Here is a 27,340-nt window from a genome sequence, read left to right as displayed (position 1 = left end):
CCTTTGCACTTTTCCGTATTCTTTGTATTATTTGTGCAATATCGTAACACACACGTAGGCATATTTGATGCGTTTCACTTTAAAACAAATAAAAAATGAGCGTGACGTTCGCGCCAAAGAGCGAGCAAGCGACTGAGTGCAGTTACGCCACATGACGTATGTTGAGTGGAACATAAGTGATGTAGGCGGTATCGACTCCATATTAATATTATCTCAATGACCTACATGGATATTCCTTACCTTGTGGAAATGCATGTAATCCGTCATTGTATACAATTCCTAGGAAATGTATGTAATTCCTAAAAATGCACGGAAATATGTGAAGTAAATTATTTTATACTTACACATTACACATTTCCTAAACAGCAATCGGAAATTTAAAACATTTAAAATATTAGAAGGTACGCGGGGAGTGGGGACAGCGGGACGAGGGGTATGTACGTGGGGCCGGGACACCGGGACGAGGGAACTGATTACTTACCAAATGAAAATTTGATTTTATAAGAATAATTAATATACCTAAGTTGATTTTGTGTTACTTACGTTAAAGTTAAAAGTAAGATAATATGAACATAAGTATTATTATTATTTTACGGTATGACTGGTACCCGATTGTCTTAATAAGTGCTATAATTAAAAAAAAAAAATTAACAACGTGTTATATTACAAAAAGCGATAAAGTAAATCTTTATACATTTCCTAATACGATATTGGAATTACATATATACAATTCCGAGGAAAATTATACATTTCCTAGGATATCTACCTATGCATTAAATAGTTTTTTAAACAATATTTCCTAAATGGTATCGGAAATGTACACATTTCCTAGGATTTGTATACAATTCCTTGATTTCATACATTTCCAGTAACATAATAATACTAATATTATAAATGCGAAAGTAACTCTGTCTGTCTGTCTGTTACTGAATCACGAATAGACTAGGTACTGAACCAATTTGTATGAAATTTGGTATGGAGATATTTTGATACCCGAGAAAGGACATAGGCTACTTTTTATTGCGAAATATGTACCACGGGCGAAGCCGGGGCGGACCACTAGTATATTATATTAAAGACATTTATATAATATACTAGTGGTCATTTCTTCTAAAGGCCGAGCTGGCAGAACTACACATGAAATACATTTATAGTGAAGACAAGTGCAAAGCCCTCCAAGACATTGTGGACAGCTTCCAGCAGTGCTCTAGTGACCATGAGATGGCTCTTAGCCGTATCGCTAAGTTGGAATGTAGCCTAATGGAAGTGCAAGAGGACAATCCCAAGCGGCAATGCAACACACCAAGTAGTCTTCATGATGAATTAGTTGAATGTGGACAGTTAAGTGGCTCTGTAAACTTTAAAAAAATCAATTTCTCTTCACATAAGAAGTTGAAAAAATACCTTAGATTAAGTAAGTTTATCAAGCGTACCCAATCAATTGTTAGAAAGAGTTCTTTTAAAAATGTAGTTCAATTAGAGAAAGTCAATAAAAATCTGGTTCAAGAGTTAGACAAATATCATAGGGATCTAGAATATTATAAAATCTTGTATGATGTAGAAACAAATGAATTAACCCTTAAATGCATGATTTTTCCTTTTTAAATACCATAAATTGAAACAGGTAGGTAATTAAACATAGATAAAGGGAAAAATAAAGAAAAAAATATTTATTTTGCAAAAAGTATATTTTTATAAAAAAAACTTACTGATGTAGATCTACATCACTATGCATTACAGTTAATAATAATAATGTAGCCTAAGTACTATGCTATTAGAATTAGAATTAGCCTAATTATGGAATTAGGCTTACTGCAGTGAATGAAAATCTTTGAAACAGTTGTTTCTCTGATTTAGACACAACGGTACATTACATTTGGTACACGACCATTGTGTGGTGCCCTTACAATTGGGCATCTTGCACCGTAATCGATTCGCAAATACAGGCCAATGTTCGAATCCATCTACGCGCACATCTTTTGACGGGAGCGGATGTTGCGGACCTTTCTGCCTTTTTATTTGAAGGTCGCGTTCTAGAGAGGAAGTACTAGGGCGCCCTCTTTTACTACCTCCAGACATACCTATATTACACAGTGTGTCAGCCAAACAATTACGAAACTCCCCAAGATTAGGCAGCTGCTTTTTTGTGACACCTTTAGCAATTAGATTTTTTTTCATAAGCACCCATGAGTTGATTGTAGTGAGGTCCAGTAGATGATAAAATAAGCGTAAATACCATTTCCGGCTCTTTACTCGAATTCGATAGCGTCCTAAAAAGCTGTCCATTAGATCGACTCCTCCCATATGCATATTGTACTCTTGCACAATTTTGGGACAAGCGATTTCAATTTTTTGTTTAGCTTTCTTGTCGTATCTTGATACTTTTCCAACAGGCTCGGCGCCAACGTAAGTCGATAAAAGAGTGACGACTTTATTATCTTTCCACACAGTGGCCGAAAAGTCTACTCCATTTGAATGGGCAACGCGTTCATAATATGTGCCTCTCGGAACAGAAGTTTTCATAAGTTCCTTTTTATCAGGGAGTCGACAATTCGGTAGCCTGTTTTGCTGAATAGTTCCGACACATTGTATACCCTGTTTATTCAAATAATTTACCAAAGGCAGGGACGTGTAAAAGTTATCGAAGAATACAATATGATTGTTCATCCTTGGTATAGCTCTCGCCAAACGTATAACGACGTTATTTGTTATTCCTAGATCAGGTTCATCGGCTGGTTTGTCTTTTTTTTCTTCTTGTCCAGAATAGATCTCAAATCTGTAAGCATATCCCATAAGATTACAGAGAACAAAAAGCTTATAGCCCCATTTGTGAGGCTTATTTGGTAAATATTGCTTGAGGAAATGTGCAATTTTAGTGGAACACATCTGCTCATCAATAGAAAGTCGTTGGTCTATTGCAACTGATGAAAATGTCGTATTTAGCTGTTCTATCACCGGCCGAATCTTATGAAGGCGATCGTGATCGGAATCGTCTCGCGGAAGATGTTTATTATTATCGTTGAAATGTAAGTAGCTCCTAATCATCTCAAACCGATTTACAGGCATCGCGCTCTTTACAGGATCGTACCCAAACTTGGAATGCCAGTATGAGCGTACACTAGGGAATTGCTCCACTGACATAAATAAAAGAATACCTATGAATTTTTTTAACTCCCCAACAGTAATATTGAAAGATACTGCAGGGTTTTTCTGTACTGCATATAAGTTAGTTTCATCAACAATTTTTTGAAGAAACTCAGGTGTGAAGTAGTGCAAAAAACATTTATATGGTGTATCAAGTTCAGTTATAGCAGAGTCTGTTGTGCTTGGTTGGTGAATTATTTTCGATTCGTCAAACAACAAACTGTCTTTTTTCCAAACGAGTTTCCTCTTATCAAACTCTACATATTGTTGATGACCTTCTTGCATGGGTAATGAAATAATAGTTTGACTTGATGGGCCAGGCAAATCTTGTACTAGTGGTGGATCACTATAGGTAGGATCTTCATGGTCCTCTGCATCCTCGTCTTCCAACTCTTGAATAATTTCTCTTGCATTAGCGAAAAAGGTTTCTTCATCTTCACTTTCATCTTCCAAGCCATCCTCAGAAATATTTCCATCTTCTAAAGCTGCCAGAAGTTGTTCTATGTCTTTATCTGCCACTTTACGGGACATTCTGGATAAAAAATCATAAAATTCGTATGAATATATTATGTATCTGTATACAAATAAGTCAAAAATAAAAAATATATATTATACCGTCAATAAAAATTTTTGTTGCCGATTTTGCATACTGATGTATTTCTACATCACAATTATGCCGCTGATATTTACAAAAACTGTGATTGTATTCTAAAAAAAAAAATGGAACGGGATCTCCTTACCTTTATCCTCTCGTAAATCACTTTTATCACGTAATAATACTATTTAGTATCCACTAAAATAACATTTCAATTTGACCGCCAAAGTGTGTATTAGAAAATGTGGCACCAAGCTGTCAATTTATGATAAGTAAAAAAGTGAACTGTCATATTGTGAAAGCTTGCGTTCAAAAACTAAGATAAATATTTTTAACACCTATTAAAAGTAAAAAATACTGTATTTGAGTTACCGTTTAGAAATTATTTAAGGACGAAAACACCGATGTATATATACATCATCATGCATTTAAGGGTTAAAGGAGAAGATAGACTCTTTAAGTCAAATGTTAAATGATGTCAACCAGAAGTATTCTGCTGCCCAAATGCAAATAAACGAGCATATACAACAGGCAGATGACTTAATTAAGTTGAGTAATGAAAATATGGATCGCTTTGAGTCGCTGACCAATAAATATGTATGTCAGTGTTCAAAAAGTGACAATGAGCAAACGTCGCCCCATAAGCTTGACTGCACAGACATACATAGTGTTAAACCCGTGACAACAATTTCAACTAGTAAAACTAAACACCTTTCCGAGCAGGAAATTATTGTGTTGTCAGATAGTATTGGTCAGGGTTTTGGCGCTATGCTCAACAATTTAGGGCTTAAAGTCACTAATATTTGCACTCCTAACAGTTCATTTAATTATATAATCAAATCACTTGATCATTTTAGCTTTAATAAGAATAATATTGTAATTATACTATATGGAGATAGTTTAAATATAAAAAATAAGGATATTGATGTAGGATTTCAAAAAATGTTGGAAATTAGTAGTCAGACTAAATGTAAATTTATGTTGTGTACATTGCCGTACCTACCTGGTTTGACACAAGAACAAAATAGATTAATTCATAATATGAATTTAAAATTGTATAATGTAACAAATCATCATCGTGATGCATTTCTTTACTTTGACATTAATTTGTGTATTAAATCTTTTACTTTGACAAAGAATACAGTGTATCTGCCATCTAGATATAAGCGAGAACTTGCTATGTTAATAGCATATAATATTAACCAGTCTGGTACATGTTTGTTATCAGACCCTGGATCTACTATAATTTTATGTAGTAGTAATAATAATTATATACACCAACCTTGTGTTGACAGAAAATCTAGCCCTAAGCTAGATTTAAACTAGTATATAAGACAACAGCTAAGCAGACTTTTTCTATTGTACATCAAAACATTCAAGGCTTGGCTAGCAAATTATTAGAAATAGAATTATTTTTAAATCATAATAGAATTAAGGTTTTTTGTGTAACAGAACATTGGCTTAAACAATGTCAGTTGGTAATAAATATTGATAATTATACATTAAAAAGTATATACTTCAGGACATATGCTATTCATGGAGGTTCTCTTATTTTTGTACACAATAGTGTAAAATGTAAAGAACGAACTGACATTGTTAGTCTTTCTGTAGAACGGACCATTGAACTGTCCTGTGTTGAACTGGAGCGATACATTATTGTTTGCGTTTATAGACCCCCTTCCAGTGACTATAATATGTTTGAGACAGTCATGGAAGAAATATTAAAGCGTTTAAGTAGGAGTAAAAAAAAAGTTATAGTATGTGGTGATTTTAATATTGATATACTTTTACAAACACAAACGGCTACACGAATTGTTAATTTGTTTCAGTCATTTAATCTGTATAAACTTTTTAATGAACCCACACGAATTACACCTACTTCTGCAACCTGTATTGATAATATATACTGCGACTGCTTCTGTTTAGAGAAAAATATTCTCAATACACTCACTTCGGATCACTGTGGCCAGAAAGTAGTTTTTGAATGGGATTGCTTACCTGAATTTAAAAGAATTAATGTTAGGCCTATAAGTAAAAAAGGCATTAATAAATTTAGAGATAATATTAATAAAAACCTGCCCGTACTGAATGATCAATCCTGTAATAATAATCCTTGTGAAATGTTTAAAAATCTTTTCAATTTAGTTCATAATGAATTTGAAAAAATATTTAAAGTTAAATCTTTAAATATTACCAAGGATTTACCATTTAGTAAATGGGCGACACCTAGCATACATAGGTGTAGGATCGTTCTTTATGAGTTATATGGTATGAAGCAATATAATAAAGACCCATCTTTTCTTAGTTATGTTAGAAATTACTCAAAAACTTTTAAAATTGTTTGTTTTACTGCGAAGCGATTGTATATCAGAGATAAAATACGCGAATCGGATAATAAAGTTAAAACAGTTTGGTCTATTATTAATGGTGAAATGGGTAAAAGCAAATCAAGTAATACTATAAAACTTGTAAATAATGACAGGGTTATTGACAAAAGTGCTGATGTTGCTCTTGCTTTTGAAGAATTCTTCAGTAGTGTCCCTGTTACTATTACTAATAGTTTAAATTCGTCTTCAGCACTTGCAGAAACCTTTTTGAGGGACCATGTTGCGGGGTGCAGTACATTATTTGAATTACGACACGTAACTGCTAGTGATATTGTTACTGCCTTTAAGACGCTTAATCTAAAAAATACTTGTGATCTTTGGGGAATGTCCGTAAATTTAGTTAATAATATCATAGAAAATATTGCGAAAAATTTAGCTTTTATATTTAATAAGTGTTGTGACTATGGTACATTTCCTAATTTACTAAAGCTTAGTAAAGTTATACCTCTATTTAAGAAGGGCGATCAAGAAGACTGTAACAATTATAGACCTATCTCTATTTTACCAACATTAAGTAAGGTATTCGAGAAGTTAATATTAAACCAACTGAGTAGTCATTTTGCATCTAATGATTTACTGCACACCAAACAGTTTGGTTTCACAAAGGGGCGCTCAACCACAGATGCTGGGGTTGCACTTCTAACACATATATATAAAGCATGGGAAAACTCAAAAAATGCTCTGGGGATTTTTTGTGACCTCTCCAAGGCATTTGACTGCGTTGAACATTGTACTTTGTTACGTAAACTTAATCACTATGGAATTAAAGGAAAAGCACAGAACCTCATAGCGTCATACCTGCATGATAGGATACAGACTGTAGTTGTTAATGGAGAACGTTCTAGCGGTGCGTCAATTAACATTGGTGTTCCACAGGGGTCAATTTTAGGTCCCTTCTTGTTCTTGGTATATATCAATGATCTTCCCTATTATTTGCAGGATAGGTGTGAAATAGTTCTGTTTGCAGATGATACCTCATTAATTTTTAATGTGGATAGGCATGACCCAAATGTTGACGAAGTGAACAGTGCTCTTTTACACATATCTGAATGGTTTAATGCCAATAATTTATTATTAAATGCCAAAAAAACCACTTGTGTTGAATTTCTACTTCCTAACGTAAAAAAGTTGAACAGAGATATTACCTTGAACGGGGAGGTATTGCATCCTACTGAGTCTACTGTATTTCTAGGGTTAACATTGGACGAGAAACTACAGTGGGGAGCCCATGTCAACACCGCTGCAGGTAAGCTCAGTTCAGCTGCATATGCAGTCCGAAAAATAAGGCAACTCACCGATGAAGATACGGCTAGACTGGTTTATTTCAGCTACTTTCATAGCATTATGTCCTATGGAATTCTACTGTGGGGCAGGGCTGCAGATATAGAAACTATATTTATCTTACAGAAAAGAGCCATTCGCTCTATATATAATTTACGTGCTCGGGATTCACTAAGAGATCATTTTAAGAATACTGGTATCCTTACTGTACCATCACAGTATATATTTAATAATATTTTGCATGTACACAAAAGCTCCGACTTACACACAAGAGTAGGAGATAGACACGATTATGGCACAAGGAACAGGAATAGAATTGAAATGCCATTTTTCCGATTAGCTAAAGTTAAAAATTCATTTATGGGTCAAGGTATACGCTTTTACAATAGAATTCCTCACAATATTAAAGAGTTTAGTAGTTCTAAATTTAAAACTTATATAAAAAATGTATTAGTTCAGAGAGCGTACTACAGTATTCAGGAATATATGGACGATAAAAACCCATGGAGGGTTGTCGCGTAAAAACCACAAGACAGTTCATTGGCATATTATGTAGTTAGACATAAGTTTCATATATTGTAATATTTACATGATTTTAAAAGAGCAACTATGGAGTTTCTTGCCGATTCTTCTCCATAGATCACTGCTTTCCGAATCGGTGGTAAATGTTAAAATAATTATGTAATGACGATTCGAAAGTGCTACTAAATAGTAGTCTAATTGAATAAATGAATGTTTGAGTTTGAGTTTGAGTTTGACATACTGACAGGTCGAGAAAATAATGGGATATGGGAAAAGTTTTAGAAAAAACTTTTTTAAATATTATATTAAATTAGCTCAAATATATTAAAATTAGAATATACCTTGGAATATACCTTGATTAAAAAGTATACAGTCTTTCTACAGTACTGCCTAGGTATAAAGAAGGTATACAGTCCGTAAAAAATGTGCAATTTGATTTTCATCTTGATTTTCATGCACATCCCAAATATTTTTTGCCTGTGCTTGACGAAAAAACATTGTCTCCACTCTCCTCAGCCATCGCTCACGGCTCATTGCTGATTGCTGTCAATCTGACACATCAATATTGATTCAGAAATCAGAATTTCAGTTTCTGGGATTAGTATTATTACAAATAATCGAGATGTTAAATATTCCTGAACAATAGTGCACTGCGCATTTGAACTGTTTATCGAATATAATATATTCGCAATTCCGTTTTTGTAACAATAACTATGAATATAGAAAGCAATAGGCTGAATACTTTTACAAACTGGCCCGCTTCAGCTCCAGTTGATCCTATACGAATTGCACGAGCTGGGTTTTTTTATACAGGAAACGGTTGCGAAGTTGAATGTTTCAGTTGTAGAGGAAAGATATCGGAGTGGAATTATGGTGACCAAGTTATGTGGCGACATCGTTTGCTATCACCTAACTGCTCATTTGTTTTGACACCCCAATTATCTGGAAATATTCCTTCGGTGCCTAATCAAGGCTGTGTTCCTGTGAATGATGCGCCCAATGTTGCATCTGAAAGCGTTGACGAACAGTCATATGTCCCAGAGGAGTATGGAGTTACAGCCGAAGACCAAATGTATAGAAGTGATGCACTGAGATTACTTTCCTATGTGAACAATTGGAATGTAAGTTTTGTGCATAATGTCTTACCTACTTAACTTTGAAATAGTCTTGCAGATGAATTCCCTTAATTGAGACAATATTACATCATTTACTTTGTTGATGCTTGCACATGTTTCGTGTACCTTAAGTATCAATATGTACTATTTTTTGGTCATATGTCAGTGTCAAATCTATTAACATCTTCCATATATAAATAACATACATAGTTTTAAAATATTATACAATATTACAGGACAGTTCAATTTCCCGAGAAGCATTAGTAAATGCTGGGTTTTACCATGCAGGCGGAGGACGATTGAGATGTGCATGGTGTGGTGGAGAACTTGCTCCATTTAGAAACTTGGGTTCTTTAGGATCCCCTTTGGAAATTCATAGAAGGTAAATGTATACAAATGTTTTAGCAATCTTTATACATTTTATGCCTTTAAATGAAACCTAGTTTAATAGAACATAATATCATGAAACTAGCCATAATTATTTAATTCTTTTGTACAAAACTTACTTTTAAATTTTAATTAATTTTTTTTTAACACACATAAACACATGATAATGTCAATTTATATTCATATCTGTTACTAACTACTCTGAGTAAGAAATAAATTTTTCTATAAATGTACTTTGACAAGAAAGAAAGAAAGAAATCAGAAAATTTTTTAGTACGTAGAAGGAAGATATTATTAAAAAAGGTTATCAAGGGAAAATCCCTTTTCAAAGTAACACTTCTTTTCTCTCTTTCAACCTGTGTTCGTCCACTGTTGGACGTAGGTCTCACCCATGGCACGCCACTTAGCCCTATGGTTAGTCTCCTGCCGCCAGTTTTTGACCCGGGGATTCTTCGCACCCCCCGTTCTACCGTAACCACGACCGCCGCCGTAGCCGGGAATAGGCATGCGGGTTGGCGACCGCAGAGCATAACATTTTGAATCGGCAATACTGCTGCCCATTGCCGGCATGGTATATTTTGCTATGCTGCTTTTTTAGGATGGTTATACCGCCATCAGTCGGTCGGTAAACACTTCTTTTCATTGTAATATATTTATCACTTCCACTAGTCAAATAAGACATAATATTATATAGGTACCATTTTGTTAACAGGTTTCTAAATAAATGTGTATGTATTACACATCACTAAAATTCATGAAAAAAATAATAACTACATGCATTTTGATATATTATGTATGTGGATTAATCTATACAAAAATATATACTAGAATTAGGTTGATGTTTTAAGATACCCATGTTGATAGTGATTATAAATTAGGGAGTCGTCTGTAAATTGTGGCAAAAGCTACATTATAATTGTGGCAAATTGTGGCAAAAGCTGCATTAAATGTGAAAAATAATCTTTTGAATTGTCGTAAACATAATAACATTTACAGGTACTTCCCGAATTGTGAATTTGCTATACAAGTGGAGAGGCGAGATAATGAAAGGACTAGTCCGTTATCGCCCAGTTATGAGTCGTCGTATTCTCCGCCGCCAACAAGCGAAGCTGCGCCACAAACGTGAGTCAATATTATAATATTCTTTGAAAAATTATGAGTGGCTTTGAAATAAATTTATTGGTAATATATGAGAATTATTTGTTAACCTTTTGTTACATTTGTTACCTTCGCTTGCATAGTCTAAGGAAATTACCAACTAAATGAGATGTTGCATTGTAAAAAGTGGCCTCTGTCAAATTCAAATTCAAAATTCAAATGATATCCTCCTAATATAATGTCTATCCTTCTATTTTAACTATCTCAAGATAAAAAAGGAGGAACAGGTAAACAAACAAACATACTTGCGCATTTATAATTTTATTAAGGATGTAAGGAAACTTGTATCCTGTGTCAAAAAACAAAAGCGTACACAATTTTCCTGTATAAGTAGTATTTTTTGTGAAACAATTTTCCTCAAGAACAAGAAGAAGTTCATTCATTTATATGTTTTCCTCAAAGTATCAAAGCATATTTCAAAACGCTGCAATCCAAAAATTTTATTCCTAACCCTTTTGACAAATTTAATTCTACGAACATCACATAGAATATTTATTTATTTATTTATTTATTTATGCTTTATTGTACATACATACCAGGGCAAGCAAACTTAGTCTATAATTTTATACAATAATAACACACGGGCACATATGCACGAAAAGGCGGCCTTATTGCTCAAGAGCAATCTCTTCCAGGCAACCCTGATTGTAAGGAATGTTGAACGAGTACGCGTTGGCGCAAATTCAATGTCTAAATTGATACATTGTACAAATAACTAATTTATAAAAATATAATATAATAAATGATGTCTCATACATAAATATAATATCGAGAGAAATAAATTAAACATAGCAACACAATATTATAATGATAAGAAATGGCTTTTAACCAGAGCTTTAAAACTACTAATATTTTTCGCCCGCCTGATGGATTCAGGCAGAGCGTTCCAAAGTTGAATAGCACGAACAGTAAATGAGGAGCCGTAGAAATTTGAGCGATGAACCGGTGTAGAGAGAGTTAGAAGATTGGAAGAGCGAAGAGAGATTGAGCTATTTTCACTAAGATAATGAAACTGATTTTTAAGATAAACAGGTGTTTTAGGGTCAAACAGAACACAGTACAGAAGCTGAAGTATGTGGGCGTCCCGGCGAAGACGGATGGGGAGCCAGTTAAGTTTTTTGCGATATTCCGAGACATGGTCAAATTTACGCAATCCGAAAATAAATCTAATGCAGAAATTTTGCAGCCTCTCAAGGATGTCTAACTGGTACTCAAAAAGATCAGGGAATGAGGAATCGGCGTAGTCAAGGAAGGGAAGCAGAAGGGATTGGGCTAACGCAATTTTGGTGGAGATCGGTAGGAAGTTACGCAAGCGGCGCAACGAAGATGCACCAGCAAAAACTTTCTTGCGGATTTGCATGATGTGCTCCGACCAAGATAAGTTCTGGTCAAGGTACAAACCAAGGCTTTTAACTATTTTGCTGAAAGGAATGCGGCAACCATCAACCACAACATCCGGCAAGCAATCCCATTTAATTTTGCTCATAAGCGGCTTACTGCCAAGTACAATGATTTTAGTTTTTACGGGATTTACCTTTAAGCCATGTTCCTTGCTCCAATTGACGATGGCTGCGAGATCAGAGTTAGTACGGAAAATCGCTTCAGGAAGTTCAGGCAGTGACACGTGCGAATATAGTTGGAAATCGTCTGCGTACATATGATAAGGAGAAGTTATGTTATTGGAGATAGAGTTTATAAATATTGAGAAAAGGAGAGGAGACAACACGCCACCTTGCGGAACCCCGGCATGAACATTGCTCCAGGAAGAGGTTAGGTTCTCCACTAGAACACGCTGCCGACGTCCCTGCAAGTAACTACGAAACCAATCAATAGTCGTTGGAGATATGTTAATAGAGCGTAGCATAGCCAACAAAACCTCGTGATCGACGGTGTTAAAGGCGTTGCTAAAGTCTAGCAACGTAAGGATTGTTAACTGCTTATTGTCGAAACCCAAGCGTATGTCATCAGTGATTTTAATAAGAGCAGTGGTCGTGCTATGACCTGGGCGGAATCCAGATTGATAAGGATTAAGGAGATTGTGGGAATTAAGGAAGCGGCTTAACTGCTCCTGCACTAACCTTTCCAAGACTTTAGACAGGAAAGGCAGTATAGCAATGGGTCGGAAGTCTGAGGGACATACAGGATTTAAGGTCTTAGGGAGAGGCAAGATGTGTGCATCTTTCCAATAAGCTGGAAATGTGCCCGTGGAAATAGAAGAGTTAAGGATGTGCGTAATAACAGGATTAATGATGGAAAGGATAGGAATAATCATGCACCGACCAATGCAATCACTACCAACAGCCTTAGAGGTAATAGACAATATGCTCTTCTTAACACCACAATCCGAAAATTGACTTAAGACAAACGGTAGATAGTCTGGAGACGGTAATGAATTGAGAGAGCTTAAGGTGCGCGCTTTAAAATTAGTGTCAAAATCCAAGAGAGGATTAGAAAAATGGGAATTAAGTTTATCGATAGAAACCGTGTCTGGAAGGGAACTTTGCGCAGCCTTGCCGATACCAAGGGATTTGAGAAATTTCCACATTTTGGATGGATCGCCGTTTTCGATCGATTCAGAGATGTGGCGTCGTTGAGCATCCCTACATAATGTATTGCAGCGATTTCGTATGCTCTGATACTTTTCTCGGTTGACATCAGAATCGAGCAACTTTAATTTTGATTTCGCACGTGCTTTCTTTTTTAAAAGTGCTTTGAGCTCAGCTGACATCCATGGCGCTGGTAAATGCTTCACCTTGACTGGGCGCAAAGGAGCATGTTTGTCAAATAGGTTCAGAAGTAGAGAGTTAAATAACGCAACCTTCTCGTCAATGGAACCTGCTGAATAAATGACTGACCAATCGGTATCAGCGGCATCTTCACAAAGACGATCTACATTGATTTTACCAAAATTGCGCCGCATAATGATACTAGGCCTAGCTTTGGGAGGCTTTAACTTATAGGAAAGGAAGATTAAATCGTGGAAGGAGAACAAATCAGCTGAGCACTGACCATGCTTAGCGACAAGTTCAGGAGACGAAACTATGATAAGGTCAAGAAGGGAGGGAGAACAATTTGGTAGGGAATGGGTAGCGTTAAGAGGAAGGATTTTTAGGTTAAAGGAATCAACAATGGACATTAACTTTTTGCTACGTAGATCACCCTTGAGAAGGCAGGTATTGAAATCGCCCATAAATATTACATGTTTATAGGCAGGGGTATAAATATCAAGAAGATGGTCAAAAGACGAAAAATAGTTGACGGTTAAATTAGGAGAATAAAAAACACCAAGGAGAATTTTCGTATTGGATAAGGATACCTCAAGTAAAAGGTGCTCAGCCGCATCAGCAGGAGGAGGTTGAGGAGAGCTACTAATTATGGAAAAAGGAATATGCGAACGTAAATAGATAGCTACTCCACCCCCAACCCTACCAATGCGGTCATTGCGAATTAATTGGAATCCTGGGAGACTATAAGATAAAGAAGGTAAACAAGGTTTTAACCAGGATTCCGAAATTAAAATAGCGTGAAGAGAATTACAATCAAAAGAAGCTAATAGTTCGGGAAAGTGAGCCGGGATACTTTGAGCATTGATATGAACAACGTTAAAGTTCTTATGACCATTGTCGAAAAGAGAGGGGACATTTAAGGGAGAAGATGTACTGTGAAAGCTGTCATCCCCTGACAGCTCTTCGATCGATGAAATTGAAATAAATGAGTCGCTAGAATTGCTGTAGTTTAAAGACATCATAAAAAAATAATAATATTAATAATAAAATACAATATAAAAATACTACTTATAAATTGAAAAAAAATAAATATTTATATACCTACTAAATAAATACATCAATTAAAACTATAAGATAATAAAAAATAAGCGTAACCTGTTAAACAAACCATTACCACCAGTTTCGTAAGAGATGGGACACTTAAAAATAGATACAATATACTTAATACCAAAAGGCAAGTATCCAAAACTGCAAGGTTATAAGATTGACTTTGAAGTGTTGACATCTGACAACTGTCATATTATGTCACCAATGAAACATAACAATTTATAGTACCTACCTACCTGTAGAGTGAAATAATAAAAGTAAACAAGTACTACCTACATTAAAAGTTAGAAAAGAAAAACAAAAGGTTTGATAACAGTTTCAATTTAGAGATTAACAGAGGAAGAGGAATGAAAAGTTAGACATATAAATAGAATAGTACATTGCATATGGAAATTAAAGTTTAAAAGAAATAGATAAAAACAATGGGGTTTGAATACACAACAATAAGATACCTACAGGATCTACTTAGCACGACCAAATCTCTTTGGTCTAATAAGAATAATACCTAACATTATTACTAAAAATTCATTAATAATATTCATATTTAAAAACCACGAAATAATGAGTGAACAATTATCAGTGAATCTTCCAGAAATGGTGGACAGAATGAACAAGTGGTCGCGGCCGGTAGTGCATGGCGAGAGTTGGGCGTGGTTAGTGGGGGTGCGAGACATCCCACTAAGGCCTCTCTACCGGCGAGACTCGCTACGTTTGATAGATGGCCGTATGATAGACCGCAGGCGCCGCAGTCGCTTGCTGAAGCGGGGTTCTTTTATACGGGCGTTGAGGATCAGGTTTGTAAAAAAAATACTTTTTGGTATTTGGATAGAACAGTCTTTTTAAATATTGTGTTAAAAATGGTAATGAGCATTTGTAAAAGTAAGAAAGAATAAGAAGTTATGCTCCTAATTCTATTTACTATAATTTTTTAATTTACTATTAGGACCTGTACCCTCAAAAGAGGCCCGTGTTCCAGCAGTGGGAATGTATATGGGCTGATTATGAAGTTGTTATTAAAACTAAAATCAGACCATATTATACGTTCCCAATAAATGAAAAAGTCAAAATAATTATTTGGGTTTGGTATCGATCCAGTAACACCCCCTGCTATTTATTTTTTCAATATTTTCAATGTACAGAATTGACCCTTCTACAGATTTATTATATGTATAGATAACTACAGTACGCGTCACGTAAAAAGAACGCTGGATGAAAGTTATGGGGTGTGTTTGCACGTGGATCGATTTTTGCACGTAAGCTATGTGCCGATTATTTTATTTTTGAACTAGGCTCGCGAATCGTGGCTTCGCAACTACCTATTTGTTATTCTTATACCACCTCATAACACCAAATAGACCGATAAATCGCCAATGCGCAGCTTAACCGTCAGCGTTCTTTTTACTCGACGCGACTTGTACCACCAGGTGCGCTGTTTCTACTGCGACGGCGGTCTCGGCAAGTGGGAGGCGGGCGACGTGCCGTGGCGGGAGCACGCGCGCTGGTTCCCGCAGTGCGGCTACGTGCTGCTGCTCAAGGGACAGCACTTCGTCGACGAGGCGCAGCGACCTGAAACGCAACTGGGACAGAAGATGGTGAGATCATCTTTTTGTGAACGTTGAGATTATGGCAATACCGTTACGTCATGGAGTAAGACGACGATTTTGGTATCTTTGAATCTTGCCAAAGAAGTTTTACTTCTGACTGGTGTGCCCGGCATACATGCTCACATATTATCCTATCCTATCCTACTATCCTATCCCATCCCATCCTATCCTTCCTACTAATATTATAAATGGGGAAGTTTGTGAGGTTGGATGTATGAGTATGTATGTTTGTTTGTTACTCTTTCACGCAAATACTACTGAACCGTTTACAATGAAATTTAACACAAATATTACATATAGAGGGTAACTTGGATTAACACATATGATACGTTTTATCCCGGAAATCCCACGGGAACAGAAACTGCGGGTTTTTCTTTGAAAACGCGGGCGAAGCCGTGGACGGAAAGCTATGTAATACAAAAAAAAATGTATTTTGAAACAAAATGGTTTATAATTTGTACGTTTCTCAATTGCAGCTCACGTCGGATCGAAATTCTAGAGTTAGAAATTCGTCTAATTGTTATCCAGTTACAGAAGCCCAGGTAAAACGATATTTTATTTGTTAGATTTCTATAATGGTCTTAAATAAAGACGATGCTTGGCGCTTACTTTATTCAATTATGTAGCTAAATAAGAAAGGAAAGGGAAGGAGCACTTTCCAATTATTAACAGTATGAATATACATATAAATATTGCATAAGCATGCACACCATAGAAATCTAAATAACAAGACACATAGAAGTGCTATAATGTCATAATTCGTATGAAAACCGCTGTCGCCAAAATCAACACATTTAAACCGATAGCTAAACAGTACACACAAGTAAACTATGCCTTTTATTGGACAGCTTGATTTTAGTGAAAACTAACTTAAATATTAAATTAAGCTTTTGAATATGTATCCTAACGCACGAATTTACGGTTTATTTTAGAATAACACCCCTAAGTATATGAGACGTTTTGTTTCTTTTTGCTCCAATACGAAAAAATTCGGCTTTTCTACAACAGAGGTTGTCAATTTTCAATAGATATAACTTTGAATATAAACTCATAGAAATAAGGTTGAAATTTGTGTTAAACGTGATAATAAGAATGGTCGGCTGTGTCATTCATTGTTATTTCGATTACTATGGTGACACTCGTAATACTTGTAAATATTCTTTAATTTTAAGGAAAAACGGCATTATATCTAAAAAAAATATTTACCGATGAAATGTTATTCCTTTATTAGTATAATTACAACTTGTGGAAGTATTTCCGCAATGGGAAATGCTGAAACACACCATGTTTACACACGCACGTCTCTAGAGCAACTGAACAGCGACGAACGCACTTGTGGTATGGTTACCACCTGAGCGGCGACAATGTCACGCGCGCTTACGACTTCTAGTGTCTTGTTATTTAGATTTCTATCAGAGGCGGCTTGCCCTAAGGAGCGCTGGTGCAGTGAACTCCCATAAATAATTATAATAAAATCATACTCCTTAATTTCATTATTAATATTAATCATTACTATTTAAAATCAATCGTAATCGTAAAAATAAAAAAACTATCGGCAATACCAATGAATATATCCATCATTCCATCATCCCATACACCTGTAGGTATAATACTGTATTATAAAACGCGCGTAGCGGAGCGCTCACGATTGCGCTCCAATGAAAAAAATATTTAGTACAATTTCTAATACGAAATCCAATAGGAGTGAAAGAGATAGTTTTGTCAGAGTCCTGCGCGTGAAACAGAAGATTTTCTATGAAAAAATAGCAAAATTCGGAGCGCCGCTCCCGCAAACGTTGCCGGTTCGTTTTTACCGCGCGCCCTGGCGCCCGTACAAGACAGCGATTTCGCGCGACGTTGCCTATATATAAACAAACACTCTAGTCAACTTGACTGCACGCGCGCGAATGTATATTCGGGAATTTTCTAATTAAAATCATAAGATACGTGTTGACTGTTGAAATAGCCTGTAGTTATCAGTATTACTTGTGAGTGTTAAAATGGACAATTATAATGTGGCGTTCATTAAAGTGTTAAAACGTTACAAATTCGGCTTGAATTGAAAGCTGGGACCGCCACGGCCTGAACTTGACCTTACGCAAAAATGTACGACAAAAACGAAAGCATATACGCGTGTGTTTAAATCCGAACAATATGTGAGAACACCGTGGTTGTGTGGTTGTGATAAACATGAAAGCAACAAACTATTTTGTTTTCCGTGTCTTTTATTTGAAGCGGGCGCGGCCGGCGGAGGTGAGAGTGCTTGGACTGAAACGGGCGTTGACGACTTAGCTCATCTTTCAATCAAGATGAAATAAAAACCGGCCAAGTGCGAGTCGGGCTCGCGCACAAAGGGTTCCGTAGCAGCAAATATAATAAATTACAGTTAAATCAACCTATCTCAAAAACTATAAGAGATACTTTGATCAAACCAAAAATCGTTGAAAGAGTTAATTAGCATGCATCACCTCTATTTTTTTTAGAATTTTATACCCCGTAGTTATAAAAATAGAGGGGGGGGGACATACTTTTTACGACTTTGAGAGCTGATATCTCAAAAACCGTTCACTTTAAGAAAAATGTTTTTTAGAAAACTTTATATCATTTTAAAAGACCTTTCCATTGATACCCCACACGGGTATGTACATCGAAAAAAAAAATTTCATCCCTCAGTTACATGTATGGGGGGCCCCACCCCCAATTCTTTTTTTTACTATTTAGTGTCATATTTTTGTAGCGGTTCATACAACACATATTCCCATCAAATTTCATCACTGTAGTACTTATAGTTTCCGAGTAAATCGGCTGTGACAGACGGACAGACGGACAGACGGACAGACGGACATGACGAAACTATAAGGGTTCCGTTTTTGCCATTTTGGCTACGGAACCCTAAAAACATTCACAATCTCGGTAGGTAACCATTTGTCGAATGAACTGCAATTGGCGTCTATCGGACGACAAGACATTCGTAAAGCACTAGATTCCGCGTACCGAAAGTCAATACGCGAGTTCAATGACCGTGTCGATGAAAACATACATATTTTACGAAGGTTAATAGATTGTGTCAAGTTATAGATATTTTTGCACACCAAAAAGAAAGACGTATGCATTTCCTTTATAAGTATTTTTTTAATTAAATTGTACTGCTTTACACCATGTATTTTCAGTGTTTTATTTCAAGTGAACACCCATAAAATTTTGTCACGAGCCGCCTCTGATTTCTATGATGCACACCAAATCTTTGACTGCTCTAGCTTCTTCTTTACAACATAACAAAACGGTCTGTTTATTTATAATAAAAGTTTATTAACTCTCCTAACGGACGATAAAAAAATATGTGAAAAATCGTTGAACAACATTCATTACAAAGCCAATCAGTGATTTATTATTTGACGTATATATTTATTACTTGACTATATATTGAACTATTGAGTTTTCACTTCAATAGTTCAATAAAAAGTAGAAGTGAAAACCGCCAACGAAGCTAACCAAGCGCTAACTGCATTTTTAGGATGAGGAAAAACTTATAATTCATTTTAATTTTTAGACTTTGTTACATAAAACTGAAGAGTAGAATAAATTCGATTGCTCTTGTTGGATCACGGGTGACTGAATTGGTCAGGCGTCCGCCCCGGATTGGTGGAAAGACGGGTTCAAATCCCGTTAGTGATCGATTTAAAAAAAAAATATATTTATAAAGCGTTGGAATGCTATTAAATAATCTATCAAATTCAACATTTTTAATTTTAAAATTTCATTTCTATTTCTATGAATTATTTGAATGAATTTTTGATAATTTAATCTTTGACTTCCATAGTTCTTAGATACTTTACTGATTGTTAGACATAATTTATTGTTATACTGTGATGGAATGTAATGAATTTTATTTAATGTGATTGAATGTAATGTAGGTATTTATTGATTTAACTGTATTTTATGTAATTTAATGTATTGTAGCTATAGTGATGTGATATTTATCTGTACTATGATTTAGATTCAATTTATTTTATGACATGTATTTAAAAAAATATTTTACTTGATCTATGAGTTGTGCTAAATAATGTAATTTTTAATAATTTTTTTTAACCTCAATTATGCTGTGTACATACAATTTGGCTGGCATTTTACCGCAACATGTGATTAAATTTGTGTATAATTAGTCAAAATTGTCAGCTGTGATGTGTACCTATTTAAAGAAATTTTTTTTTTTTTTTTTTTTTTTGTTCTTCAGCATCACAATCTATCAATTTTCAGATATTCAGCGATTTTGTTAAGAATTTTAAGGTTGTTTCGTACGGAAGTCGTCCAGTGACTACTCCGTTTATTGGTGATTATATCTTGTTTAATTTATTGACTTTTTATTTATTTTTTTTTTATATCAAATCCTGAGGTATCCTTCTTTTGAGTCTCCTGGTGGTTGTCTGGGCGTTCATAAGGTTTACAGCCAGCTGGTTTGGGTGGTGTTTAATACGCTCTTTATATGATTTAGTTCTCTCAACTATTTCTTCCTTAACCGTGCTTATGCAGAGGTCGTGGTGCAATCTATCATTGGACACATACCAAGGTGCACCTGTTACTAATCTTAGCATTTTTGACTGAAATCTTTGAACTATATCCACATTAGACTTTGCTGCCGATCCCCATAGCTGCAGGCCATATGTCCATATAGGCTTTATAATACATTTGTAAAGTAACAGTTTATTATCTAAGGAAAGGGACGATTTTCTGTTTAGGAGCCAGAACAATGTGCGTAGTTTTTGACTCATTGCCAATCGTTTTGTGAAGATGTGCTTCTTCCACGTTAGACGTCTGTCCAGATATATTCCAAGATACCTTACGTGGTCGTGTTGTGGAAGTTCTCTACCGTTAAGAGTGACAGGTGGGCATGTCTCTTTTTTATAGGTGAAAGTTACCTGAACGGATTTACTCTCATTTGCTCTAATACGCCAGTCTTTGAGCCATTGAGATATTTGGTCGAGGCTGGATTGGAGCTTGTGTGAAGCAACAGCTGGTGAGTTATCTGATACTAAGATTGCTGTATCGTCTGCAAATGTTCCAGTGATTACTCCATCGATCGAAGGGAGGTCCGCAGTAAATAGAAGGTAAAGAGTAGGACCCATAACACTACCTTGTGGAACTCCGGCTTGGATGCTTTTTAGTTCCGTTGTTTCTTCCGCCTGTTTTACAAAAAAGTATCTATCACTCAAGTATGACTTTATGAGGCTGTAGAAGTTAGAAGAAAGATTTTTTTTTACTTTAAATAGTAATCCATCATGCCACACGCGGTCAAAGGCTTGGGATATGTCTAGGAAGGCAGCAGTACAGAACTTTTTTTTTTCGTAGGTTTCGTTTATATGTTCCACTAATCGGTGTACTTGTTCTATAGTCCCATGTCTTTGGCGAAATCCGAACTGATGATCAGGCAGAAGTTTCTTCTCAGAGATAATTGGGGTCAATCTACGAAGGATAAGAATTTCCAATATCTTGGATGGTATAGGAAGTAGGCTTATAGGTCTGTATGATTGGGCCTCAACGGGATTTTTCCCTGGTTTGGCAATCATGATAACCTGGGCTACTTTCCACTGAGGTGGAAACGCACTACTTTGTATGATAGCATTGTACAGGAATGTTAGAAATTTGATGCCTTCCTTTGGAAGTTCCTTAAGGATTTTTCCTGTTATTAGATCGTATCCTGGGGCTTTATTAGAATCTAGGTTTTTTATGACTGTTCTTACTTCATTTATAGTGACCTTTTTCATGGGAGGACTAGAGACTTTGATACTTTGATTTAATAATAGGGCCACTTCTTGGGTTTTTAAAGAGCCCATATCTGGATTGGGTGTGAAGACTTGTTCAAGATGTTCAGCAAATGTATCCGCTTTTTGTGCGTCACTAGAAGCCCATTCAGTGTTACCTTTTCGTATCGGGGGATTGCTTGAAACAGGTTGTTTAAGTTTCTTTGAGGCTTTCCATAGAGAAAAGTTTGTTTCTGCTGTAGCGTCCATTCTTTCTAGCGATGTCTGGATGTTTTGGTTATCTATATTATGAAGAAGTGTTTTGAGTTTCATTTGTAGGTAATTCAAGTGCTTTTTATCCACAGGGAAACCCGTACTTTGCCATCGTTTCCGGGCTTTACGTTTTTCTGCCAATAACTCTCGAACAGATTTAGGGCAAGTCTCTTTACGAAGAGATACTCCGACAGATGGAGTAGCGTACCAAGCAGACTGTTGGATACAGTTATTGAAAGAAATAAATAAATTTCTATCAACAGTTCGGATTTATTTGTTTATTATTATTCTAATAGATAGAAGCAGCAATGGAGAGTGAAGCGGCGGTGGCGGCGTTGGGCGCGGGGCTCGACGTGGCGCGCGTGCGGAGGGCCATCCTGCGCAGACTGCGCTCTACCGGTATGTGTGCCGAAAAATCCATACTTCATATTATAAATGCGAAAGTAACTCTGTCTGTCTGTCTGTTACTCAATCACGCCTTCACTGAACCAATTAGCATGAAATATGGTATGGGGATATTTTGATACCCGAGAAAGGACATAGGCTACTTTTTATCCCGGGAAATAGGATAGGTTTTATCCCGGAAATCCCACGGGAACGGGAACTATGCGGGTTTTTTTTTGACTGCGCGGGCGAAGCTGCGGGTGGAAAGCTAATTGCTATATAAATTACTAAAACCGATCCGTTCTTCCGATCAATGTACCTTTTTATAAGTGAAAAAAATTATAAAATACGGTCTAGTACATTTGGAGCTTATATAAACTTACCACATTATAATATTAGTTTAGACTAGACGAATATTATAAAAAGTAATTTAACTTATATTATTTCTATGTTATCTAAACCACTAAGCTAGATTTTTTAACTTAAAAATGTATAAGGATTTAAACGAAAAATACTATTCTTTATCAAGTTTCAAAGTGTCAATAGTGAGATGGCATGGATGGCATATGGCGATTTCACTTCAGATACAGAAAGAACAAAGACAGACTTTCATGAAAAATTAGTTGAGTCGAAATTATAGCACCTATACGTCAAAAATATCTTTGCGCTATAGTCTCTGCAAAACTTTGTGAAAAAAAAATATATCTTGAGAAGGCCTACACAAATAAGATATTTATATTATTTGAAAATCTTCCATTTCCATCCTGCTATTGTACTTTATAGTGCCAATGCAAACATATTACAGGTGTTCCATACCCCACATCGGATGGGTTAATAGATGCCATATTGGACGAGCAGCTAGACGAAGAGCCGTGGAGCATGTCTCCGCGCAGTCACCGGTACGCGAGGGACATACTTACTGAAACGCTTAGGATATTCGAAAATACCGCTGGGTGAGATTTTTTTTAGTTAATTTTGAAAGGTCAAATAATGGCTGTTTTGTCATACTATCGGTAATGTACAATTTTTCAATGCACTTAATTTGTTTATCTATAAGATAGATATCTTAATAAATACCAAAAAGTCGACTTCTAAAAGAAACGGAATCTTTCGTCATAGGTTAGTATTGTTTTATTATTTTTTCTATTTATTATCAATAGCTCGACTTAACCAGGTTAACTCTAAGAATTAGAAAAATGAATCGCATTTAAAATCACTTCATAGGTATTTAATCTGCAATAATTAACTCTGTATTTCTTTCAGAGTATTCATGTTGCCAAGTGAAAACGCGGACAATAGAATATCCAGCTCGGATAGCCAATCTTCATCACCAATGCCGCCCGAAGCAACCGGGCAAAGTGTTCAAGTGTACAACGCTTTGGTGAAATCTGACAAGAGACCGGAGAAGTCGAAGACTCCCGTACCAGTAGAGAAGAAAGAGTTGACGCTAGAAGAAGAGAATAGACAGTTGAAAGAGGCCAGGCTGTGCAAAGTGTGTATGGATAGTGAGGTGAGGAAATTTTATTTTTATGATTGTATTTTGATCAGGATATTTTAATGTCGATTTGTTTCGTTTTCTTTGTTCATTGATCAATTTTTTCCTCAATTTAGTGGCGAAATTGGGGTACAATATAAATCGCATCGTATAGTATAATGGCTCGATATATGTTCTAAAATAATTTCATAACATGTGACACTGCGCTGAGCGCGCTTTTGTGTATGGTGTCAAGTTACAACGAACGCATAGTCTTTGTCTGTAATTCATAATCTATGACCAATGCACTAAATAATAAGTTGTCGAAGGGCTACGCTAATTAATCATTAATCTTGTATAATTTCCTTATTAGGCTGTTGTTTTTCAATGTATCTCTTTTGTGAACTTGTCATAAAGTACTTGGGAGCTGTGTCGACGATGCTCAATAGATGACCTACAGCTAAAAATAATAATTTTTGTCATTGAGATAATATTACTACTTATGGAGGAGACATCACGAACAAAATCTGTGCGCCATTTTTTTGCTCTAACTAAGTTTTAAAAATTATTTTCTAGTTAGTTACTTACCGATGAAAGTTATTCCTTTGCACTTTTCCGTATTATTTGTATTATTTGTGCAATATCGTAACACACACGAAGGCTTATTAGATGCGTTTCACGTTAAAACAAATAAAAAATGAGCGTGCAGTTACGCCATATGGCGTGTGTTGAGTGGAACATAAGTGATGTAAATAAATAAACAAATAAATCAATAAATCATTTATTGCATAAAAACATGGTACATACAAAGATATTAAGATCAGAATTAAGGAACATTCATGTTTTTACTATAACTACATAGCATACAATAATTATTATTAATTGACAAAATGAATGAAAATGATTAGATATATATAGTAAGTGTAGGCGGTGTCGTCTCCATATGTATATCTCAATGATTATTGTGATGTGTCAGGTGAGCATGGTGTTCCTGCCGTGCGGGCACCTGGTGTCGTGCGCGGCGTGCAGCGCGGCGCTGGCGGCGTGCCCGCTGTGCCGCGCCGCCGTCAAGGCGCTCGTGCGCGCCTACTTCGCGTGATGTTCTACAGGGGAGCGGGGTCAGTGCGCCGCCTTTTATTTATTTATTTATTTATTTATTTATTAGACACACCAATAATGACTCAATTAATACAATTTACACAAGTACATTAATCATTATTTCCTAAACTGAATTGGCCATAAAACAGGCGTATACAACAATTGTAAAAAAACAGGTCTTAATATTTTTCAGTTTTAAGTCTAAATCACAATCAAATTTATCATCCATTGAAAAAAAATATATGTATAAAAACATAAAATTCATTACACAATTAAAAATTTATCAAGAATACATAAAATTAATACTACAATAATAACATGATTAAAAATTTTTTTTGACGTGACAACGTCTTATAATTCGATAAAGCCGGCTGCACGCACGAAAAAACATGACTCATGCGGCGTTACCTCGCTATGAGGCGTTCCGTGTAAGGCTTAAAGTGCAAGCGAGAGCGTGGAATGAGCGACAAAGAAGCACAATCGGTCTTGAGACGTTGTCACGTTCAACTATCGTCAGTAAACCGACTTTACAGACAACCATTTTTTTTTGAAGTGAGACTTCTTTGTCGGGGTTGGAAAAAAATTTAGTGTAACACTTTTTCGTTACGCGTGACATTTTTCCGTTACGCGCCATCTTTTTCTTATCCCTACCACACGTGATTCGACGTATTTCTGTAAAGTTGAATATAGTAAAATATTTTTTTAAATATAAGGTCATAAAGAAGTTTCACTTATTACGTGTGTACACTAGTACACGCACACATTTTTTTTTAAGTGGGGAAATCTTGCATATATACCCATGGTCTCCGGGGAAGGGGCCGTGGGTATAAAGGTTAATTCTCACTGTGCTATGGCGCACCAGCGCTTATTTTTAGGTGGGTCGCTAATTCAGGGACTACACTAGCAATTGATTTGATGCAGAAAAATAAAGGATATTTTGGAAATCGATAAAGTGGGATTATATTTTGTACTTTATACTTAACGGTCATAAAATCTGGTGTGAAATCCAATGTAACTGATGCCGTGTGATACTTACTCAAGTACCAACTTACTAGTTAGGACGGTAAGGTTAAACATACCTCCGTAAAACGACCGTGATGCATTACACTGGACTAAAAATTTAAATAGACTGGCTTCTAATATATAGGTAGAAAAAAATAAAATAAACAAATACGTTTCTGTATCTCGTAGAGAGAGAAGAGGTTGCTTTAATTTAAACAAGCTAAATAGTACAACCTTCTTCTTGTTAGGAGATAAAGCGCGGAATGCTTTTCTCAAAATGGCGGCCGCGAGACATTGAGATAACATTACTACGTATGGAGGAGACATTTTAAAAATTATTATCTAGTTAGGTACTTACCGATGAAAGTTATTCCTTTGCATTTTTCCGTATTATTTGTATTATTTGTGCAATATCGTAACACACACGAAGGCATATTTGATGCGTTTCACTTTAAAACAAATAAAAAATGAGCGTGCAGTTACGCGTGAGCGGAACATAAGTGATGAAGGCGGTGTCGTCTCCATATGTATATCTCAATGCCGCGAGACAATTTTTTCTTTCTTGCAAACTTGAAGTTATGCTAATACTAACCCCCCAAAACTTCCAGCAAACAATATTGCGTTCACTATGAAATGCACGCAAAGACCAAAAAAAGTAACATTTAAATGGATTGAATGACATGAAATCCCTGTGATTGATTAATTGTAAGGTATTGCAAATATATAACTGACAATTAGATTGAATAAAAATTGAAACAAGTATATCCTTGCATAATGTTCTGAAATTATCTTTTTCTGTGTTAAATTCTACTTATATATGTGTTATATCATGAAATCTTATGAAATATTTTATTTCAGAAATTACGTCGCGTTGCAGTCAACAGCTACAAAGTGATAACATCATCTACCTTCCTATGATAAATAATTAATATATTATAAAATAACGAATACTTACAAATATGGTATACGGAAGTATGCTTTAGGCCTTAACACTATTATAATTTCAATGACACACAGTTACTTTCAAATTAATATAATAATGGCATTCTATATATTATACTCTTTGCTCTTATTAAATACGAAAAAGAATAAAAAATATGAAAGAAGATCGCGTAGTTACCTAATTTCGCTTAAGCAAAGTAACCTGCCACAGATGTTATATAAATTAATTAAAAAAAAACTAAAAATTATGAAAACGTGTGTTCTTTAAATAAAATAAGTGAATGTGTAGTACACAGGGGTAATTTCAGATAGTGGGATGTATTAAAAAATATGGTTTGTTAATAGGTGCTCTTTTTTGTAAACTAATTAATGTACTCATAGACATGTCTGTCTATGATATTTG

The 27,340-nt window shown here is 35.5% G+C and overlaps 2 protein-coding genes across 3 annotated transcripts; both read left to right on the top strand.

Moving 5' to 3' along the window:
* The first annotated feature begins 1,112 nt into the window (after positions 1-1,112).
* Positions 1,113-5,381, top strand: LOC123696811. The gene is made up of 2 exons (XM_045643179.1): positions 1,113-1,572; positions 4,175-5,381. The coding sequence occupies exons 1-2, from the start codon at positions 1,138-1,140 to the stop codon at positions 5,063-5,065; spliced, it is 1,326 nt and encodes a 441-aa protein (XP_045499135.1). The 5' UTR covers positions 1,113-1,137; the 3' UTR covers positions 5,066-5,381.
* Positions 5,382-8,317: 2,936 nt separating this feature from the next.
* LOC123696809 (baculoviral IAP repeat-containing protein 7-B) lies at positions 8,318-27,041 on the top strand. 2 transcript variants are annotated; one of them, XM_045643170.1, is made up of 11 exons: positions 8,318-9,050; positions 9,281-9,426; positions 10,428-10,553; positions 15,003-15,216; positions 15,847-16,014; positions 16,503-16,568; positions 22,334-22,436; positions 23,227-23,374; positions 23,685-23,931; positions 24,872-25,013; positions 26,854-27,041. In XM_045643170.1, the coding sequence occupies exons 1-10, from the start codon at positions 8,643-8,645 to the stop codon at positions 24,992-24,994; spliced, it is 1,749 nt and encodes a 582-aa protein (XP_045499126.1). In that variant the 5' UTR covers positions 8,318-8,642; the 3' UTR covers positions 24,995-25,013; positions 26,854-27,041. The 2 variants fall into 2 exon arrangements, with proteins under 2 accessions (XP_045499126.1, XP_045499128.1); XM_045643172.1 differs by having other exon boundaries at positions 8,319-9,050; positions 15,015-15,216.
* The last annotated feature ends 299 nt before the right edge of the window (positions 27,042-27,340 follow it).

Source organism: Colias croceus, chromosome 13 (genome assembly GCF_905220415.1).
Source record: "Colias croceus chromosome 13, ilColCroc2.1".
In the NCBI taxonomy this organism is placed as follows: Eukaryota; Metazoa; Arthropoda; class Insecta; order Lepidoptera; family Pieridae; genus Colias; species Colias croceus.
This window is presented reverse-complemented; position numbering and strand designations above follow the sequence as displayed.

What these genes read in the sequence shown, in the direction of transcription:
- LOC123696809 (XM_045643170.1), top strand. Translation starts at nt 8,643, where the DNA reads ATGAATATAGAAAGCAATAGGCTGAATACTTTTACAAACTGGCCCGCT. An exon ending in ATACGGGCGTTGAGGATCAG is followed by an intron (nt 15,217 to 15,846) that starts GTTTGTAAAAAA and finishes TTGTACCACCAG; the next exon opens with GTGCGCTGTTTCTACTGCGA. An exon ending in ATCCAGTTACAGAAGCCCAG is followed by an intron (nt 16,569 to 22,333) that starts GTAAAACGATAT and finishes TTATTCTAATAG; the next exon opens with ATAGAAGCAGCAATGGAGAG.
- LOC123696811 (XM_045643179.1), top strand. Translation starts at nt 1,138, where the DNA reads ATGAAATACATTTATAGTGAAGACAAGTGCAAAGCCCTCCAAGACATT. An exon ending in ATGATGTAGAAACAAATGAA is followed by an intron (nt 1,573 to 4,174) that starts TTAACCCTTAAA and finishes TGCATTTAAGGG; the next exon opens with TTAAAGGAGAAGATAGACTC.